At 41.7% G+C, this 22,659-nt stretch overlaps 1 protein-coding gene across 2 annotated transcripts in view; it reads right to left on the bottom strand.

Moving 5' to 3' along the window:
• Positions 1–1,214: 1,214 nt before the first annotated feature.
• The window catches only part of ripk2 (receptor-interacting serine-threonine kinase 2), a 47,946-nt gene continuing 26,501 nt past the window's right edge, over positions 1,215–22,659 (bottom strand). The window contains exons 5-11 of one of the 2 annotated variants that reach the window (XM_080194375.1): positions 21,611–21,660; positions 19,173–19,334; positions 14,921–15,006; positions 13,968–14,045; positions 10,080–10,227; positions 7,273–7,476; positions 1,215–4,537 (exon numbers count right to left, since the gene is read on the bottom strand). In XM_080194375.1, the coding sequence (XP_080050501.1) occupies positions 4,179–4,537; positions 7,273–7,476; positions 10,080–10,227; positions 13,968–14,045; positions 14,921–15,006; positions 19,173–19,334; positions 21,611–21,660 (1,087 nt within the window). In that variant the 3' untranslated portion in view covers positions 1,215–4,178. The remainder of the gene's footprint in view (positions 4,538–7,272; positions 7,477–10,079; positions 10,228–13,967; positions 14,046–14,920; positions 15,007–19,172; positions 19,335–21,610; positions 21,661–22,659) is intronic. The other variant, XM_080194376.1, reaches the window with a different exon arrangement.

Here is a 22,659-nt window from a genome sequence, read left to right as displayed (position 1 = left end):
CACTGTTACCTCCTGACCCAGTCATAACCACATAGCTTCCTCATAGCAGTCCAAGCTTCAAACATGCCAGGCCTGAAATGGTTGCTACGAGAGGACACAGGTTTAAAGTGCTGGGGAGCAGGTAGAGATGTCAGGGGTAAGTTTTTCACTCAGAGGGTGGTGAGTGGAATCGGCTGCCGTCGGTGGTGGTAGAGGTGAACTCATTGGGGTCTTTTAAGAGACTTCTGGATGAGTACATGGGATTTAATGGGATTGAGAGTTATAGATAGGCCTGGTAGGTATGGATATGATTGGTGCAACTTGTGGGCTGAACGGCCTGTTTGTGCTGTAGTGTTCTATGCACCTCTGGGAAAACTATCTCTTACTCGCTGCATCATGGAAATAATGACAGGCACAATATCGGAGATGCCAGCAGCTTCACTATTCTGGGACAGGGATTATGATCTGCACCAAATTTCCACAACATCGTTTTTCACTCCAGGAATTATTTTGCATTCTTTTGGAAAATCCTGGAAGTACAGCTTTGATTCCTGGTTTGGATTATTGTCTGTGTGGAGTCTGCACATTCTTCCAGTGTCTGCATGGGGTTCCTCCATCTGCTCTGGTTTCCTCCCAGTCTGAAAGGTGGGCTGGTTAGGTGCATTGGCCATGCTCAATTCTCCCTCAGTGTACCTCAACAGGCGTCAAAGTGCAGCGACTAGGTGATTTTCACAACAATTGCAGTGTTAACGTAAGCCTACTTGTGACACTAAAATAAACTTTACAGCAGCTTCATAAAGGCCAAGAGCTTACAGAAAAAGGATCATGGAATTGAAAGAAACAAAATATGCTCCTTAATAATTTTATTGTATAATTAGGCAGATAACATTTCTTGAGCTAGTAACCACTTGAAGCTTTCATTTCTTTTAAAAGTAATGTGTAATGTACTATAGCCTAGATGTTTCAATTGAGATTATTATAATAATAGCAGCACCAACCCATTATAGAGTAGTGAAGAGTCATTTTGATCTGTGTTATTGTATTTGTCTCTCCACAGATGCTGCCAGACTGGTTTTTCCAACACTTGGCTGCTTTTATTTCAGATCTCCAGCATCCGCACTATTTTGATTTCATCATATAAATGGGAGTACTGTTGGCATCAAAACAACAGTTTAGAGAGTCTAGGTTTTGATTTGCGTCAAACAGAAGTAGATTCTCCAATAGGAAAGTTCAACTAAGCTCTCAATGATTTATTGGAAAGGCTTTCGTAACTTGTTATCACAACACCATGTTGCAAATCATGTCAGCATGCATCACTATCTGATATGTAAACTAAACCACTGTAAAACATAATACAAGGTCAAACAAACACTAATCGGAATTTATGTTTGAAGTTTATGTGGGTAACACAGCCACAATGCAGACAGTTTCCAAAAAAAAGTTACAGTATCTGTATTAAATTCCAAGCAGAAGGGAACACCTTTTATAATATCATAAACTCAGGCTTTGATATCACACTGCTTTTGAATTGTGGGCCTAAGAATGGCACACATTAAATCAAAACATGACAAACTCTGCTCAGCATATACATTCAGTATAGCTTACAATATAAAAAGCCAGAGCTGCAATAAAGCTCTGCAATGATAGTTTCTCTTTGGCACATGGTTGTAATGTTATATTTAGGATAGAGCAACTGATGAATTAGCAGAGAAACATTGATGACAAGACCTGTAAAAAAGAACTTTGTTCATGAACATATAACACAAAGGGAAGGGAATTAGTCCTATTTCAGCAACAAAGAACATCATTACAATCTCACCCATGGCTGGGATTCTCCAATCCCACTGAAGTGAATGGAGTTTTGGCTAAGCGCCAAATTCTCCATTCTTACATGCAGTGGAGAATCCCAACAATATTTGTGTTAAAGCGCTATTCTTTAGTACTTTCTTAAATTCATAAATAAAAATGTTCAGTAGATTACATTTTAACAGTGCACACTACAAATCACTTCAGAATAGCAGCTCTCATACTATTCATCACTATAGATGAAAAAAATGCTAAAAGACTTATCATAATGAACTTTCCACTCCCTCAGATGAGTGAATGATAAGTCAAATTTACACTCATTCTCTGTTATTTTTCTTTCTTTCAGAAATCAAATCCTATTTATATTTCACCAAGCTTAAAATTTTGTTAGCTGGAAGGTCAAGAAAGCTCAATTTTTGTTAATTCGAGTTCAGATCAGACATGTCAATTTAGAATAGTGGGTGGAGATCTCTGGATCTCTGCAATAGACATTTTTCCAGCATGCAATACATCAAAGAGTGAGACACAGGTTCTTGAGCTTACTGGAGGATTTAGACAGCAAAATGTGAATGAAAACTTCTTTCCTGATGTTTGCATATGCAAGATACCTTTTCATAGTTGAACTGAGCACCTAGGGTTGTCTGGTAAACACAGTTGATTTAAAAATACAGTGATAAAAAGGTTAGGATCTGGACTGCGCTGGAGATAGATTCAATCTTAGCAGTCAAAAGAGAATTAGATTATCCGAAGAGGAAAAAAATGACAAGATTATGGGGATTGGCTCTAGGCACATTACTCTTATAGAGAGCTAACTCAGAAATGCCTGAAGCTTTCTATGAATTGTCTTTGTTTTCCTTCCTACATGCACTGAGTGTCACAAATATTTGTTCTCAAGTTTCTTGGACCTAGAGAAAGAGGCTAAGTGATACAAGAAGTGGTTTGCGCTTATACATCAGCACGCACTCTGCAGGTAGAATTGAACATTCATACTCTGGCACACCATTAGCAAAGCTAAAAGCTCCATTCACAAAGGAAATTGAGTCCATAGATCCACTATCATGTTAACACAATGAAAAGATTGAAGATAAAAGTTCAAAATGTCAGCTGGTCAGAAGTGTTATAGTCAATGGCAAACATCTTTGCCATTGTCTATGATTGTCATTATTAATGAATGTGTGCTTATTCTAAGGATGTCTTGTTTTTGCTTTAGAAGCATTGCATATTTCCCCAAGCATGGATGTATGAATGGATCAGAAAGTCAAATGTAGAGCAGTGCTATTTGAAGTTTGGATGCACTGCAGGTATCCTATCAAGATAGAACAGGAAAATCCATGTGACAATAACAGGTAGTTGCGGCCCAAGATTTCCTCAAACTCCTGTAGGGTGTGCTGCAATGTTGATGGGAACATTAGCACAAAATGATAAAAGAGGACCTCCCACCTCACCAGTTAAGGTGGGGGCTGAGTGCTTGGCAGGACCACACCTGCTCTTCAGATGCACCATGCATCTTGGTTTCCCCTCCCTTTAATTTTGTTGGTCATGTCTGACTTTCCTTCAGCTTTCTCTATGGCCATTTAAAGGCTTGAGTTACCATTCAAGCATTTCTGAAAGCTTTCAGAATTTCTGCTGTTCTTCTGGAATGCTGCCAGCTTAAATCTCCCCATCAAATTAAAATGCACTATATATATTAGTTTTTGCCTCCAATCACTCGTGTGCTCCCCACATAAATCAAAATCTACAAATGGAAATTATGCATTTTTATAAAGTAATAATGTCCTAACCTCTCTAAGCAGGGTGAAAACAACACACTTCCATTTGATTCTATCTAAAATCCATTTTAAAAGTTCAGGTATAAACATTCATATTAATTCATCGCCGTTGTAGTGTCATCTTTATACGAGACATTCAATGGAGTTTATTGAGAATAAAAGCCTCTATTTCCTTTCAGATGTGACACTCATACTTTGTGGTGACATTCAACGTAACAGCATGGTAAAAGGCCATCAGGCATCATTTTGTAATTGTTCGATGGCCATAGCCACTGGCAACAGCATGGAGCAATAACCTGAATAAATGGGAGTTATCTGTGATGAAATTCACAAGTCCATGGTCGAAGGAGAATAATTTCAACTACTAAACCATTGTACTGTCACTAGGTGAGATCTGCAGCACAGTACAAAGACCACTGAAGATGAATCAATCCTGGACAGAATAACTTAAGTGACCCAGGACAACAAATGACCTGAAGAAATAAATGTGAGTAATAGTCACAGAGTGCCAGGCTCTCAACGGCCTCCACAGATACTGTCCAACTTGCTGACTATTTCCACCATTCTCGGTTTTTATTTCAGATTTCCAGCTTTTGCAGCTTTTTGCTTTCGTTAAAATAATAGTCACTTGTTTTTGAGTTGTGTCGACATCAGGCTCATGTAAGTGATTGGACTGGATATTATGCTTAGTTCTGGGTAAGGCTGAAGGCCCATCTGCTTATTGTCTTTTAACTTTTGAACAACAATTTTGGCAAAGTCCTCTCCTTGGTTGTCACAAGTGTCTAAGAGTTGTCGGACTTTAGCAGTTCTCGTGGGTTTGGTGCTGATGAGCTCATAATCCTCTTTCATTATGAGTTCACGGGCAATCAGAGCATCCAGGCCTTGATTCAGACATGCTTCTGTCATCTGATTGATAATATCCTCCCTTTTGCTTTGAATCCACTGATGAGCCACACCTTGAGAGATGCTCTCTGTGAAGTAACCTGCATGTAAATAAGAATTTTATCAGTAAATGGAGCACAGCAGACAATTAACAACAGTTCAAGGATTGTGGTCTCAACATTAGCTCACACTTGAGCAAATGACTGCAATGGTAATATTTGGCACTTTTGCTCTGATACTTCGTGACAGAAAACAGCACGAGGCCTCAGTGCAGACTTGCACAGTGTCCAAAGTATAAGGAACACTGGAGTTTGTGATATGAGGGCAGGGACAGAATTGGTGGTGGGTCCAAGGAGTAGAATCATAGAAACCCTACAGTGCAGGAGGAGGCCATTCAGCCCATCAAATCTGCACTGACCACAATCCCACCCAGGCCCTACCCCCACATCCCTACATTTTTACCCGCTAATCCTTCTAACCTACGCATCTCAGAACATTAAAGGGCAATTTTTAGCATGGCCAATCAACTAACCTGCACATCTTTGGACTGTGGGAGGAAACCGGAGCAGCCAGAGAAAACTCATGCAGTTGCAAGGAGAGTGTGCAAACTCCAGACAGACAGTGGCCCAAGCCGGGAATCGAATCCAGGTCCCTGGAGCTATGAAGGAGCAGCGCTAACCACTGTGCTACCATGCCGCCCAAATACTTACTCTCAGTTCTATTTAACCCCACCCCCTACCCCTCCAGCCCCCAGTCACCATTGGTCATTCACACGAATCTGGGGTCAGGCACACCCATTGGGTGCTATTTTACCGGCACGCCTGGGGCCAACGGAGAATGCTATTCCTTGTGCCAGTAAAATCAGGGGCATTATTTCTTATCTTAAACTGGTGAAATATTATAGACATCAAAAAAGTCTGTGTGTTCTTGATACCATCATTATTAAGAGCATAGGAGCATGGAAGAGCTAATTTTAAGGGACTATTTTTCCAGACAATGAGAAAAAGCAATCTCTGGAGAAAGAAGTACCATGTTTTAATCTTCATGATTCAGCAATCCATTTACATGCACCAGATTTGCAGTTAAATCCTATCCCTTAGTGAGGCAGACACCCCAGATGTATTGTTCGCTTGGGGAAGTATACATGCAATATGTAAGTGTGTACGATCCAAGGATTTAAGATGCTAAAAATGGAAGTTCATTCCAGCTTGGATCTACTCCCAAATGCTTTCCTTTAGGAATTTCAGGGCAAGCTTGTTAAACTTTTGCAGGTTTATTGCTTATCATTTTGAGGTCAGCTGCAATCAAAATTGGGAAGAACTTTCATCTGCCTACAAGTTATGAAGAAGAAAGCGACATACGTATTCAAGTGTTCCAATATAATGCTTCCACTGTATTGAGACGTATCTTGAGATTACAGGGGAAATGATGAAGAAATTGAACCAAGTGCAAGACTTCAGCTGCTCAAAAGCTGCATTTGCATCTCTAGATGTCAGATCAACTTTGTCTGATATGAATATGATCAGATGATAATCTACAACAGTGTGATCTGCACTGGGCAGCCGGCCCCAAGCGCCTCACCCTGTGCCAGATTTCTGGAGCCATCAGCTCTGGAAATAGACGCAGAAGTGCATTACATCCTCAGGGGGGTTCACTTCAATGTAATTTAAATTTCATTAGCAGGCCCGGGACTGAAGTCTCCAGGCCCGCTAGCCTCTCCCACTCCAGCAGGGTTGACAGTACCACCCCACTTTCAGGGAGCTGGTGGCCCGACCCCTTTGGGGTGAAGGAGAGGCAATCAGAGGGTCAGGCTGCGGGGTGGGAGGAGGGTGCTTCTGGTCATTGGCACCTTGCCAGTGTCTGCCTGTGTACCTCCCCCCTGGCACTACCGAAGAGGCAAAGTGCCAATGCCCAGGGGGCACCTTGGCACTGCCCATCAGGCATGGGGGAGGGAGGGAGGCCAGTGATCACAACTGGTGATTTTCAGCATGATTCACGCTAATGCACTCAGTAGAATAAGGGAGATTCATTTTGAAACTACACTGAAAAAAAAAATCAACATGATTTACTCCAGTTTTTACGCAAAATTGACATTGATTTTTTTTTTCGGGAAAATCGCCCTCAACACTTTGCAAATGTAGACTTCTAAACCACAGGTTTCTAATCATTTAATAAAGTTATAATATAGTCTGGAATCAATTCATAAAGTAGTTTTAATTAATATTAATACTCTATAGTTAGCTTAGCCATAAATTCCACCCAGGAAATAAACGTTCATTATATATTTTGATTTGGATCAAAGTGATATCTACAGCAGTGCCAGACCAGCCCATGGAAGTCATTAATCAGCCTAGACAGTCATCTCTTATGCAAAAAGTAGAAGTTAGATACTAAGGAGGGAATCTCCCTTGTTTTAATCCCACTCCCCCACTAATTTTCCTTTCTAACACAATTCCAATAAATCAAGTTTTACTTGCTTTCAAAGTCTGCAGAGGTTGGTTTGAATGCTAAACCTCATCAATCTAAACCTGTGAATATTTTTCAAATGGTATACATACATTTTATATTCAGCTGAAATTTTCTTGATGAATAGAAAATCTCTGGGCAGGAGTTACTGGGCAACCCGCTGCGTGTTTGGCATTGGTGGAAGGCAGGCCACCATTGGGGTCTGCTGGTCCTGCCACTGTCAATGACGTTTCTCATTGTTTCCTGTTGAATGCATCCCTTATCGATGTGAAACCCATGATGGGGACGCGCCATCAGCATTCCTGTCTCTGTGCCTTCAATCACGTGACACAGATTGATTCCTACGTAATTATAAAATGTCTTCACTCACCACTGGAAGATTGGAATGTTAATAATCCCCGTCCACAGTCCAATTCACTTTCAGGAATTCCCCTTCTAGGTGTAAAATTTTCTTCTGGTTGGCATATAGTAGTCTGAGCCAAATTGTCTTCTTCACTGGGCGCAACTGAAGATGGCGTGTACAATTCTTCATCTTGACATTTCATGCTAGACAGAACATTTTCATCTGTGTTTTCTATGAAGGAACATCCATAAAATACATGTAAGCGTTATGGGCAAAGATTAAAATGTTTCCTTTCTTATTTTACATGTAAAATCTTTTCAAACTCACAAATATAGATCACATCTTTTTGGAAGTTCACAAGACGTTAATGGAATAAATATAGTAAAGATAATGGTTAAAGTGTGGGCTAGTTGTGAGCTATACTAGGGATTAATTAGCATAAATATACAGGAAAAACATACATTTGAAAGACCTGAATTTAAATAGCTATGGTGCATCGATGTACGGTGATCCACATGACATTGCACAAACTGACTAGGAACTTTATTGCTCTTCCTTCATTGTCGCTGGATCAAAATCCTGGAATTCCCTTCCTAATGGCATTGTATGTGTATCTGCACAAAGTGCATTGCAGCAGCTGCAGGGGGTAGCATACCACCACTTTGAAAGGCAGTTTGGGATGGGCAACAAATGTTGGCCTTGCCAGCAATGCTCATGTCCCATGAAAGACTAAAAACATACTGGATTCATTACCTCTCTCTTATATTGCTTTGGCACTCAAGTATGCAATGTACATGAGTATTACAAATAGCCTTGAGAATACATAAAGGGAAGAAATTTATTCATACAGCTCATTTATGTCAACTCCCCATTTCCCAAAGTACAGACAGCACTGTGGGCCACTATCTAGAGAGCCCACATTATGTTCCTCATTTCAGTGTGGTTCATGGTCCTGTCTGCCCCAGGAAACAATGTTCTCCCAAAATGATTTGAACTATTTTCTCTTTTTTTTTAAAATTCACTCATGGGATGTGGGCATCGCTGACTGGGCCAACATAAATGCCCTCAGGGATGGGCAATATAAGAGTCAGCCACATTGCTGTGGCACTGGAGTCACAAGAAGGCAAGACCAGCTAAGGATGACAGATTTCCTTCCCTAAAGGATATTAGTGAACCAGGTGAGTTTTTACAATAATCTATGGTGGTTTCATGGTCATCATCATCCACCAAAACAGCTAGAGACCGCTGCCAAAATCTCAATCTTGGTATGCACCTACAGTTCAAATGGGTGGTTGGTAGCCAGAAGCACATTGGTGCATGTGTGCCTTTCTCTGCACAGAACCTCATCGTGGGGGTAAGAGATTGTCTTCTCCTTGTTCACTCTCTCATTCATTTCCTCAAATGGCCGTGATAATTTCTCCTGTTTCTGCTTCTAAGAATCCAACATTTATTTCAGTTACTTTTTAATGTCATTGTTCAAAGCTCCAATATTTTCTTATTTACTGCTCTGTCCATGGTATAACTACTTGTAGGGACCTATAAGCTCCTGTTACATATACCTAATGTGATAGTTCATACGTTTTAGTTTTAGAAATTGAAATTGAAAAACACTGGTAAGTATCTGGGGGCCCATAAGCCACAGATTTAAAATAATTACAAATCCAAAGGTAACTTGTATTTACTGGATAAAAAGTCACAGCTAAACAGGTGAGATTTAAAATGGCAGATGAGTTTATTGACCTGAGGAAATGGAGATATGGGAAGGAATTTGATAATTTTTCGATTTACGTATCAACTCAGGCGGGAGAAGCAGTGTTAGCCCGCTGGCCTGATCGCTGGCTTTTTCAACCATATATTTCGACACTTGAGCAAAACAAAATCAGGGAGGCAGCCTAGATTCCCCCATTGTCATGCTGGCAACAGCAGCTTTTGGCTGATCTTGAGAATATAAAATTTTACCCCACCCCTCCCTTCCCCCAACCCCATGGACACAGAGACACCCCACCTCTCTAAAGTGAAGAACTGTCACCCCAGTGACCTCTCAATGGATGCTCCCTCTGGCAGTGCCAGGGGGAAGTGCCAAGCTACTGCTCATGAGTTATTCTTTCCCCCCGGGGGCTATTATTATCTGTGCACTCTTGGCAGGGGCCAAACACTCCAGATGCTTGTTTGGCAAAAGCTGTTGTAAACCCCACAGATGTGATGACGTGCTGGCGTAGGTGGGGGAGGTCCATACAGTATTAGGTGGGGACAATGTATGAGAAAAAGATGAAAGGTCAGTTGAATCACATGATGAGTACAATGCTGATGGTGATGGCTTGTGATCAGCAGTCAGTGTAAGAGCTAATGTGGGGATTAGATTAACAGTTAGGAGAAGTCACAGTGTGGTAATAGCAGGCCCCTAGCAATCTTCTCACATGATCTTAGGAGACAGGGGTCTTCTGAATGAGAGCTCCTGGTCTAAACATTTACTCCACTTTGAAAATTTCACTCAGAAATTCATAGTTTATAACAGAGGCTAATGGAAACAAAATAAAATCTTCACTCCTGCCCTGGTTCTATTTCCTTTTCCATCTAAGCTTCACAATTTTCTCATTAGCTTCACTCCCTTCAGCAAAACCATCAATTTAGTTTGAGAGTGTTCTCCCTTTGCTGCATCACCTCACTGATCTTCCCACCTCTCTTCGCCACTTCTTAATGTAATTCACTTAGTGCCTCTACCTCGTTCATCAATTTTCCATTGGGCATCTCATACTTGCTTGCTTGCACCTCATCTGCATCACTGACTGACTCAAACACCAGCTGGACAGCAACAATAAATCAATCACACTTACTGCTGTCCCTGTTGTCTGATAATGTCGGCATAATGTTGCTTGGAAGTAGTGAGGGAGCTGTGGGAAACTGAGGGAGAACTCTCGCTGATTGCTGAAAGGAGACATTGTCCTGGTGTGAGGATAAGCTGTGTGGTTCTGGATTCAAGGCCTGTTCGCAACATAATCACAAAATTAAAAAGGAAACAACAGAAAAGTACAATTTTAAGAGCTATCAAATTATTCTAAAATTAGGGGAGATTGAAATATTTGAAGATTATAAGCATTTATCTGCCAACTGACATAATTTTACAAGACAATATTGGTAGCACATGCTGCCTCTTTTTATCTGACCATAAACTAGCTAAACAGTCATTTGGCAGCCCGAAAAGCTATGACATTTGTGGCTATTATTTCTCTGTTGATCAACGTTCTGGAAGCCATCACATTTCATTCACAGAGTGCATTCTACAGCACAGGAGGCCAAAGATGTGATGAAACACTTTCTTATAGTAGCTCGGTAATTAAAAGAAGTCAGAATGCTCAAAAAGATGTGCAATGTTGAATGTCAACAAATCTATTGGAAATGCACTGTTGCTCAGACAGACTGCAATACCAAGCATTATAAAAAGAAAAGATTACTCTCATTCAATTCATTTACCAAAAATATTGCATCTTTTTGGGTAAATACTATTTTTCTTCCCTGGTGATGCAACAACTGCGTTTGAGAGCAGGCAATGACTTTGGCATGCATCAACCATGCTCTTACCTAGTTTGGATGAACACCAATTTAGGGACAATTCTACATCGCGTTTTCCTTCCGTCTTTAAATCATCATAAATCTTCACTCAGTAACTCCCCACCCACAGCTACAGAAATAGGATGGACAGGCAAGCATGGGGAAATTAAATCTGCATTTTATCTCACAAAAACATTGTTTATTTGTGGTCCAACCAATATTTCATTCATCTAGTACACGTGGATTTGAAACAACTTTTCATAACCTAGTACGGTAGTTTTTGTAATATAAACAAAATATCACAACTGGACTAACTGCTTCCTTTACAGTAAAAGGTTTCTTCCATTTGTGCAAGACAAAGCACACACTAGTAGCTGCCCATTTCCTTTCTCTCTCTTTTCTGCTTGTTCATGACCACCTGGGCAGTCTAGAAGCTGAATCTGTCGAATGTCTGGAGCAATAGCACTGACCAGAAAGTTATTTTAGATCTTGTATTGCATAATGAGGCAGTGCTAATTAACAGTGCCATAACAGAAGATCTGCTGGGAAATAATGATCATAATACAATTGAATTCCATGTTATGTTTGAAAATGACATATTTACGCTTTTCTTATAGACTCGACATCATATGATCATTTATAATGCTCTACAATGTAATGTCATCAACACTAACTTTTTTCCCTTCATCCTCCAAGTTTGCCAAAGGACCACTTCTCTCCAATACCTTCATTCTTGTTGCATTTTACCAGGTTTCGCCCACATTATCATCACACTCTTCCATGTGAGGCAGCAAATTAAATGCATTGCATAATATATTTGCTGTTTAAAGTGTGGTGCCCTCTATATTAGGGAAGCACTCTGTTTAGTGTGAGCATACTACTGATCGCCATGTGGTTCATCACTTCAAATCTCCCTTTCACTCCCATTAGGGTGGCATGGTGGTACAGTGGTTAGCACTCACAATGCCAGTGACCCGTGTTCATTTTTGGCCTCAGGTCACTCTGTGTGGAGTTTGCACATTCTCCCCATGTCTGCTTGGGTTTCCTCTGGGTGCTCCCATTTCCTCCCACAGTCCAATGCTGTGCAGGTTAGGTGGATTGGCCATGCTAAACTGCCCCTTAGTGTCGGGGGACAAGTAGGGTCCATACAAGAGTTGCAAGGATAGGGCCTAGTTAGGATTGTTGTTGGTACAGACATGGTGGGCCAAATAGCTTCCTTTTGCACTGTAGAGGTCTATTCTATGATCTGATTTTTCTCTCTTGCTCTCCGCTCCCTCCACTAAAAACAAACTGAACATAAACCCAGAAGAATACCTCAACAGCTAACATAAAAGGGAACTCCAAGCTCTTCTATAAGCATGTAAAAAGTAAAAAGATGCGAGAAGAAAGAATGTAGCTGATTAGAATTTTTAAAAAGCTTGCACAAGGAGGCAGTAAAAATAGTGGAGGTATTATACGAGTACTTCAGATCTGTCTTTATAAAGAAAGAGGACACTACCCAGGCTGAGGTGAAAGAGGAATTTACAGCTGGGAAAGAGGTGGTGTTAGAAAGGCTGGTCGGCATTTTCCAGAAGTTCATGCCAGCATAAGCTTCCGGTCGTGTCGACTGCGCAGCCGCTCCATGGGTTTCCCGGCAGCGTCGATGCAGTCAGTAGGAAATGTTGCATAGGGGTTGGAGTTTAAAAACAGAGGTTTTGTAGCAATTGTACGGTTGCGGCATCACCTGGAATACTCTCTACAGCTTTGGTCCTCTTATCTAAGAAAATATATAGTAGCATTGGGAGCAATCCAAAGGAGATTTGCCAGGCTAATTCCTATCAAGGAGGGACTAAATAGCCTGGATCTGTATTCCTTGGAATTCAGAAGAGTGAGGGGTGACATCGTTCAAACATATAAGATCCTGAGGGGACTGACAGGGTAGATGGTGAGATGTTTTCACTAGTGAGAGAGTCTCAAACAAGATCTTACAAGATAAAGGCTGGTTAAAGTGTAGAAATTTCTTGTCACGGAGGTTGGTGAATGTCTGCAATTCTCTGGCCCTAAGGGTGAAGGAGGTTGGATCATTAGAAGTAGTCAAAGTGGAAGTGGATAAATATCTGATAGATCGAGGAATAGAGGTCTATGGGGAAACGGCACTGAAAAGGAAGTGAGGTCAGTATAGGTCAACCACGATCATACCGAATGATGAAGCAGGCTTGAAAGGCCTGGTGGCCTACTCCTGCTTCTACTTCTTGTGTTGTGTTGCGCACTGTAAAGATTCTGTGATCTGTCTTAAGGCATCTTACCACCCTCTGGTCTAAACAATGGTTTAAGTGGTGTCACATTAGCCTGAAGCCATTTTAAACTTTAGCACTATTGTATAACTCACATGATTGTCTTTCCAATGAAATCAGATACCATAAAAGCCCCTGGCATCGTTTGAGCATGCAGGAAGCTGCCTGTGTTGATAATTTCCACTTTCATTTTGAGCATTATTAATTTTTACTACACATTTTACTACAAACTTGAAAATTATCCTGCTGTCTCCTTCCATTTCCCTGCCAGTTCCTCCCATTCACAATCTGTTCCATTCCCTAATGAATCGCTGTCAGCCTAATGTCTGTCCCAGAGGAGCACTTTTTCACCTCGTTCAAACCTTCCCATTTGATTTTTCAATCCATCACATACAGAGATGTCACAGTGATGGTTGCAAATGCCTCCAAGTGCACAGCCTTTTGGAATTTGGGAATATCTTTCATCATTTTCATGAATGTGAGATCCAGAGCATATTTCTGATCTAATTGTGAGAATGGCTGTTTAAACAAAATCCTGTCTTGATCACAGATCCCTTGGAACGCCGTTCAGGAATGGAATTGGCTTAAAAAATTCCAGGATAAAACCCTAACAGTGTGATTAGAGTGCATTTTTTTTATTAAGGATAAATTAAACAAGGAAGATGTACAAGTTGTTGAAGTGACAACCATCTCACCATCTACCCTGTCAGCCCCCTCAGGATCTTATATGTTTGAACAATGTCACCCCTCACTCTTCTGAATTCCAAGGAATACAGATCCAGACTATTTAGTTTTGATAAGCCTCAAATCTGTAAATTGGTAAGTGGCCGTTTTCTATTTCTTTAGGTTTACTACATCATTTTAAACAAAGGTACTTTGAATGAGGCATGAATTTATTACCTGTCCTGATATGTTAAGTGACTTCAAGTCTCCACTGAGTTTCTCATATGAAGAGGAAAGGTTCGGATCACAATTCCCCTATAATTATAATAAAAATATTTGAATACGATTAAATCTAGTCTCAATAATAGGTAAACATCCTATAGATTTTATCAGGTTACTAAACAATCAGTTTAATCATCCAGATTGTAGGTCAATTATTCAGCTTGGCAGCAACAAGGGAGTTCTGTACCTCCACCCCCCCCCAATCAATGGCAAAATAATATAGTGTTCCATGTACTGGATTGCATTATATTCTTCCATCACGGAACAATTTAGGCATGCACCCCGCTGTTAACTTCTAACCTACTTGAAAATGCTTTCGGAAATCCAGCCTCAAGATGTTTACAAGATTACTCAGGGACTCAAAAACCTTTCAGTCCATCTTATTTGAATAATCTAAAATACCGAAACGTTTCCTACCTGCTGCATTCACTTTTTTTTTAAATGATTCCTGGTTTTTGCTTCCACTGTCCTACCTTCATTCTCTAATCCAGTGTCGACCATTGTGTGAAAAATTTCCTGATAACTCTTAAATTTGGCTTTATCATAATAAACAGTATCCTTCAGTTCTACTCATACAGATTAAAGTGAGTTTCCAGATTTACATTGCCTGTATCAATTGCTATCTAATAATCCTCTTCAAAATCATCCCTCATACATCTATCAAAGTTGCAAAACTGTGTCTCACAGAAGGCCTCTATCTGCCATTTCTCCACTGGGTAAATGCAACACTTATTGAAATACTGCTATGCACTGAGCCAAATAAAAGAACAGTGGATCAAAATCATTATGGTTGATTGTGATACTGATTACATGTTGGATGTAATTGTCAACAGCATCCTGGCAATTAAGGTAAAAGCCCTGACCACATTTTTTTTTAAATTGTAGGAAACAAATTCAAATCAACTTACTTTGCCTCTTTTCAGATACAGAACATCTTCAAGTAGAGTCAGTTCATTAAACGCTCGAACTACTGGTTCCAATTCCATGAGGCATTCTTTGTAAACAAACAAGTTTTAGATTAATGGTCATTCATTTTGTCTTTAAACTTTGAAACCTAATACCAATTCTTTTTGCACTGCACTATTATAGATGCATAAAGCAAGATGTCATTGGTTTAAACTGCAATTCATCTGGGATCCGTCATACCAGTGTACAACAAAGTTATTTCAAACTCAAATTACATCTGTCAAAATGGCATTTCTGCTGTTTCCTGCGCTCGTTTTAAAAAAAAACAAATCAGGTATCGTATCCAAGCCCAATGGAAGTCCACTTTTTATCCAAACATGCTAATTTTCCCAAGACTTTAGCACACTACACTGCTGCAAACCTGTAACTTGTAAAATAATCTCTAAACGCTACATGAGGGGGAAGGTTTGGAAGTACTTCCTTTTTGCAATGCTACTCTCCATTCATATGTGCAACAGTGCAAGCTGGGCTGACCAGACAACCACGAGGTCTGTAAGATCTGTGGCATAACGGAATAGACTGAACTTTTCATCTGCAAACTTCTGTTAACCATTTAATCATACAAAGAAACATAGAAACTAGAAGCAGGAGTAGGCTATTCAGCCCTTGAGCCTACTCCACCATTCATTTTGATCATGGCTGATGGAAAGCTAAACGATGTTGGATGCCCAACGAGGGGCATACACGCGATGCGTCGTACTTGGGCTGCTCGAGATTGGCCTAGTGCTTCATGTCGTTAGTGTGTGCTTAAACTGGACCAGATACTGGGCAAGACAACAGCTCAGTGACTACCACTGTTTGCTGTGCAGACGCATGGATTTGGGCCAGTGTCTGTGGGAGTTTGCGCATTCTCCCCGTGCTTGCGTGGGTTTTCTTCAGGCGCTCCGGTTTCCTCCCACACCCCAAAGATGTGCTGTTAGGCTGATTGGCAGTAATAAATTGTCCCTAAATTAGTTTCCCTCAATGTGGATGGCCATAAAACAATAGATAAGGGTCATGGGTGGAGGGGGGGTACTGGTGGTGTTAAAATGGCGGCGCGGGCTCATTGGGCCGAAGGGCCTGTTTCCCGGGCTGTTTTGTTCTTTGATTATTGAATTTGATATCCTGATTCCCCCCTTCTTCCCATATCCCATGATCTCTTTAGCCCCTAGAGCTGTATCAAATTTCTTCTTGAAATCAGACAATGTTTTGGCCTCAGCTACATTCTGTGGTAATGAATTCCACACATTTATCACCCTCTTGGTGAAGAAATTTCACCTCCCCTCAGTTCCAAAAGGTTTACTCCTTATCCTCAAACTGTGACCCCTAGTTCTGGACCCCACCACCATTGGGAACATTCTTTCTGAATCTACCCTGTCAAACAGTGATAGAATTTTATAAGTCTCTATGAGATCTCCTCTCAATCTTCTGAACTCCAGTGAACATAATCCTAACTGACTTGGTCTCTCCTCCTGCCATGCCAGGAATCACCCCAGTAAATCTTTGCAGTAAATCCATAAGGTAACTAAAGGATGACTATCCATTCATAATTGATTTTGCTACAGAGTTTACTGCTGGTGTACAAATGACTGATTTTCACATTATAGTAATTGAGGGTGGTTCTTTACCTGACTGAATTAACCTTATAAACAATGATACTGAGAAGGTTCCGTCTTCAGAGAAATGGAAAAAATATGGATTGTACATCAGTTCTTTAATTGAATAAAATGTGGTTACATTTCTCTACCCAAGGGACATTCAAATTGTCTTAAACGAATGAATTTTGAAATCTTATTTTGATGATCTAGTTTACAGGCGGTTGCAGGTATCAAACTGGCCCAGCAAGGAGGAGGTTAATAAATGAGTAATATGATTGGATTTAAGAGAGACCCCAAGAGGAAAGTGGCTTTTCCTCCCAGAGGCAACGAGATTTAAATTGAGGGGGGGATCAGGAAGCTATCATGAATGGCATTACTCGCAAACCTACAAACATTCTGGAGAATGGTAAGATGGGTCAGTGGTTGAAGTCTGGTCAAGTGGACAGAAGGGAAACATAAATGAGCACGTTAAAAGATTAACAACATAATCCAGTCATCTCTGGAGGTCCCCAGAATCAATAATGCCAGTTTTGAGTCAATTTGATTTCCTTCACGTGATAATCAAGAAACAGCTGAAGACACTGGATTAAGCAAAGGCTATCAGACCGAATAACATTCCAGCAATAACGTGGTGTGCTCCAGAACTAGCCGCGCACTTAACCCAGCTGTTCTAGTGCAGGCACAACACTGGCATCTACCCAACAATAAGGAAAATTACCCAGGTTATGTCTTGGCCATAAAAAGGACAAATGCAACCCAGCCAATTGCCACCTTCTCAGTTTACTCTCGATCAGAGAAGTGATAGAAAACATTGTTGACAGTGCTGTACGGCACATACTGAGCAATACCCAGGATCATCTCAGTTCCAGGACATTACTGCAGGAGTTCCTCAGGGTAGTGTCCAAGGCCCAAACATTTTCAGCTGCTTCATTAGTGACCTTCTCTTCATCATAATGTCAGAAGTGAGGATGTTCACCGTTGATTACATACTATTCAGTACCATTCACAACTCCTCAGTTTGAGGAGAAGGACAACATCCAGGCTTGGATTGTTAAGTAGCAAGGAATATTTGTGTCACACAAACACCAGCAAACTCCAACAAAAGAGACTCTAACCATCACCCCTTGACATTCAATAACATTACTAGCACTGAATCCCCCCATATCAACATCCTGAGAGGTTATCACTAGCCTAAAACTCAATTACTGTCACTACAAGAGCAGATCAGAGTCTGAAAATCCTGTGGAGAACAACTCCCTTCCCAAACCCCATCCACCATGTACTTGGCACATTCCAGAGTGTGATGGAATACTTTCCACTTGTCTGAATAAGTCCAACAACACCCAGGACAAAGCAGCCTGCTTGGTTAGCAGCCCAAACACCACCTTCAACATTCATTCCCTCCACCGCCGACCCATTGCAACAGCAGCGTATATCATATGAAACCGTCTTGTCCAACCCGCAATCCGCAGGCCAGATTGTGGACCACAAAGCTCAAAATGCTGGCAAGACCAACATGTGAGTTGAAGGTTCTGCCAGGGGCTGCTCTCCAATCAGAGGCCATTTCTCACCCGCGTTTCCGCTTACCAGTAGTAAAAGTAGGAGAACCGTGCCTCTGATTGGAGGAGCACTGAACACCAGCAGCACCTTCTGCCACCCTGTGGGGAGGCCAGAGAATCCCACCCAGAGAGCACGAGAGCGAGGGGCCCAGGAAGGAGAGGCTGCCGGAGCCTGGGGTGTGGGACGCTGACAGTTATGTGCAAGGGTGTGGGTGTGTATAAGAAAGCGAGCCTGTGTCTGCCTTACTCCCAATCCCAAGACTCTCTCTCACCCTCACCCCAACACACTGACACATACCCACAACCATTCACAGAGGGTGAGGGTGTGAGCCGCTGACACTTGGAGTGAATCTGATACTCTACTTGTCATCTCTATTAATAACATTTTAAAAATAAAACCTTAATTTATTGCTTTGACATTGCTTTAGTGTTTTTTTCATTCATTTTTTTTGAAATTTGGTTTAATATTGTGCCAAAATTAACCCTAACCCTAACCTCACTGTGTCTGTGTGGAGTTTGCACATTCTCCCCATGTCTGCGTGGATTTCTCCCCCTGCCCTTCGGTTTCCTCCCGCAATTTGAAAAGGCAATTAGAGATGGACAAGAAAAATGCTGGTCTAACCAGCGACACCCACATGCCATGAACAAATAAGTGAAATATAAACTGAATATTCACAGCAAGAGGAAGATAAGGCAGATAGGATTCTGAACCTGGGAGAACCAGACAGGAAATCCATACCAGGATCATGGTGAGATTGTGCTGCTGTGCTTATGGAAGTTTTGCTGACACATATTCTAGATTCTGCCAGAACTAGTTCAAGTCTCCAACCACGTCACCAGTGTTGCAACTTCAGTAGAACAAGGGGAAGGCTGTTTAAAACCAATACAATAACAACCTCACTGAATTGACAATGAGAAATACACTGCGATTGAATGAGGGAATAATTGCTACAAGCAATGGAGAATGTTAGTTAGCAGTGGATTGAGGATCCTATACTGGCACCAAACTATTGCAACCTTATCTTTGCATACACCACCGCATAATTGTAACAACTTACTAATAAAGGAAGGCCGTTCATGAGGATTTTGTGACCAGCCACTAATCATTAGAGCAAGCAGTGTTTCGCGACTGGGGATATCCAAGGGTAAACTTTCCTCACTGGTATCAGGTCGGGAACCCCGCAGGACACTGAACATAACCTGCACTGGGTTTGTAGCATCTGAGAAAGAGAGTAGCAAATGAGAAGATTGAACCGAGGTACAAACAAAACATTTTCTCATCACTATTAAAATATACAGCATTTTAACATTAACCAAATGAAAACACTTTACATTCAAAATGTATAGAAGAAAGATTTTGGAGAAACAAAACAACAGATTAAAAAGAAAAAGTTAGAAAATCAAAGTTTCTTTATAATAGTTCTGTGTTTTATACTCCTGTGGCTGTCCTGAACAGAAGTTATTTCAAGTAGATTTCACTCAGGTGATCAAAAAGATCAGTTTTAACAAAATACATGCTGCAGCAATACGAATTATTAAATGCTGAGCAATTTCAATGGGAGTAATTTAGAACTTCCCTCATTTTCAAGGTTAATAATTTTTCAATGCACTTCAAGTAAGTTTTTTGCAAAGTAGAAGATGACACAAGAACAACTGACATTACATAGCACTTTTCATCAAATCCCAAAGAACATCACAACCATTAGATAGTTTTCAAATGTTTAAGTTACTGGCACAATGTCAATCTGCACTTCATAGAATCATCGTAGAATCCCTGCAGTGCAGAAGGAATCCATTCGGCCCACTGAGTATGAACCGAGCATAATCCCACCCAGGCCCTATTCTCAAAACCCCATGCATTTACCCTAGTTAGTCCCCCTGACACTAAGGGGCAATTTACCATGGCTAATCCACCTAATCCGCACGTCTTTGGACTGTGGGAGGAAACCGAAGGACAGGGGGAGAAATCCACGCAGACATGGGGAGAATGTGCAAACTCCACACAGACACAGTCTCCCAAGTCCTATGTTCTACGTTCTATGGAATAGTTTAGGTTAGAGGGTCATTAGATTGGTTCCACTGGTTGGCGCAACATCGAGGGCCGAAGGGCCTGTACTGCACTGTAATGTTCTATGTTCAAGTCGGGAATTGAACCTGGGTCCTGGTGCTGTGAGGCAGCAGTGCTAACCAATGTGCCACTGCGCTGCCCATTTTAACTGTAATTAATCTTCAAATAATGTGATAGCAATTTTTTTTACATCTATCTGCGGGGGCAGACGAGGTCTTGATTTAACATTTTAACTGAAAGGCAGCCCCTCCAACAATGTAGCACTCCCTCGGTATTGCATTGAAATGTCAGTCTAGAGTATTCAGTCAAGTCTCCAGCTACAGGAAGCAGCCTCTCAGCATCAACCAGGTCAAATCCTAACATGTATTATCCTAACATAAATTATCATGGAATCATAGAAACCCTACAGTGCAGGAGGCGGCCATTTGGCCCATCGAGTCTGCACCGACCACAATCCCACCCAAGCCCTACTCCTATCTGCCTGCACATTTATCTGTTAATCCCTCTAACCTACGCATCTCAGGACTCTTCAGGGGCAACTTTTAGCATGGCCAATCATCTTTGGACTGTAGGAGGAAACCCACGCAGACACCAGGAGAACGTGCAAACTCCATACAGACCCAAGCCGGGAATCGAACCCAGGGCGCTGGAGCTGTGAAGCAGCAGTGCTAACCGCTTGGTGCTACCATGCCTCCCATTAACTTCTCATCATTTAAAACAAAAATCTGTTTTTCTATTCTATCAAAATGAATGCCTTACATTTCCCCACAAAATGCTCCACCTGCTATTTTCTTGCTCACTTAACCTTTCTTTCACCTTTTGCAGACTCTTCACACATTTGCCTCACACCCAGTCTTGTTTCATCAGCAAACTTGGATACATTCCACTTAATTTCTCCTTCCTCTGTATTAATACAGAGTGTTTATTCCCTGCACTAACCCTTGTGACATTCCACCGGTTATAGCTTGAGAACGTGAAAATTGCACGTTTATTCCTACTACTCTGTTTACTGACCTTTAACCTTTGGATGCAGGCATCTCTGACTCCACTATGTTAACATATTGCTCCAACCCACGACCTTTTGTCTGGCACTTTAATGGATATGTTCTGAAATTTTTACTGGTTCCTCCTTCTCCTGTTTGTTACTTCCGCAAAAAACTATAAATGTTGAACATAATTTCCCTATCTTAAAACCACACTGACTCTGACCAAAGCAGCATTTTTTTTTAATAGTTTTCAGCATTTTCCCAATGACTGAGGGCAGGCTGACTGGCTGGCCTGTACCTCCTGGATTTCTCTCCCCCTCCACCGTTGATAATTAAACATCTTGAGAATGATGCCTAGAACTTGATGAATTAGAATTTATAAATGACATTGATACAGGATGAAGAAGCAGAAGGTCTGACGTCAAAACTGAATAGAACTGACCTTCAAACGGTTGTTTTCTTGAAAGAACTTCCCACATTATGATTGAATAGCTATGAAGGGAACAGAGTATGTTTAGACACAAGATTTATAAACTACCTGGAACAATTAACAAGCACAAATGTTATTTAACTTAATTATTAAGGTAACAATGCACTCCGCGTGAGCTCTGCTCAAGGCAATTTAGAACATACAATGATAGTGGAATAATTCTACAATCAAATATCTTCAAAAACACTGGGGATGATTCTCACATTGGAAGATTCCAGAGGTGCCCAATGCGCAGGATCTGCACTGGGTGTCCCACCTCAACAGCGTTTCCCAGCACCGGATTTCCGGCGGCATCTGCTCCGTGCCAGAAATGTGGCAGGGAGCCACATAAATTCCGTAGATAAGGATTCCAATATTATTTAAATGTCATTAGCGGGCCCCGGGACTGACCCTGCCAGGAGTACTTCACTCTAGCGGCGTTCACAGGAGCTCCCTACTTTTGGGGAGCTGGCCGTCCAACTCCACTAGAGTGAAGGAGGGCAATCGGACCCCTCCCCCAGAGAGTCAGATGGTGGGGAGTTGGTGTCCCCTGGGCATTGACAACTTGGCAGTGCCAGCCAGTGCCCCTCTGTAGTCAGGATTGGTGGGGGAGAGAAGCGGCGGAGAAAAAAAAACAAAAAAAAAACTGTGGGGGGGGGGGGGGGGGGGGAGGCGGGGAAAGATTAGAGCTGCGGAGGGTTGAGGCTGGCAGGGCATGCTTAGAGGGCCAGTGATCAGGCTGTGGGGGGAGGCGGAGGGCCGTCGCAGGGTTCACGGGGCTGGCCAACAATCGGGAGGCCAGTATACAGGGGCCACTGCGTACACACCAATTTCGACACTGACAGATCGGCGCATGCGCAGTGGCCCCCACAGCGCCATGCTGCCAACCTCTGCAGCGGGAACAGGCCTCGCCCACTAAATTTTCATGAGATTTACGCTAGTGCGATCAGCAGTGCACAGAGTGTGGAAGAATCATTTTGGAACTCCCACTGAATAAAAACAGTAGGAGCTCCAGTTTTCAT

Source organism: Carcharhinus amblyrhynchos, chromosome 8 (assembly GCF_965287045.1).
Source record: "Carcharhinus amblyrhynchos chromosome 8, sCarAmb.v2.hapA, whole genome shotgun sequence".
NCBI classification, from domain to species: domain Eukaryota; kingdom Metazoa; phylum Chordata; class Chondrichthyes; order Carcharhiniformes; family Carcharhinidae; genus Carcharhinus; species Carcharhinus amblyrhynchos.
Note: the sequence above shows the minus strand (reverse complement) of the source record. Positions and strands in the feature narration are given on the sequence as shown.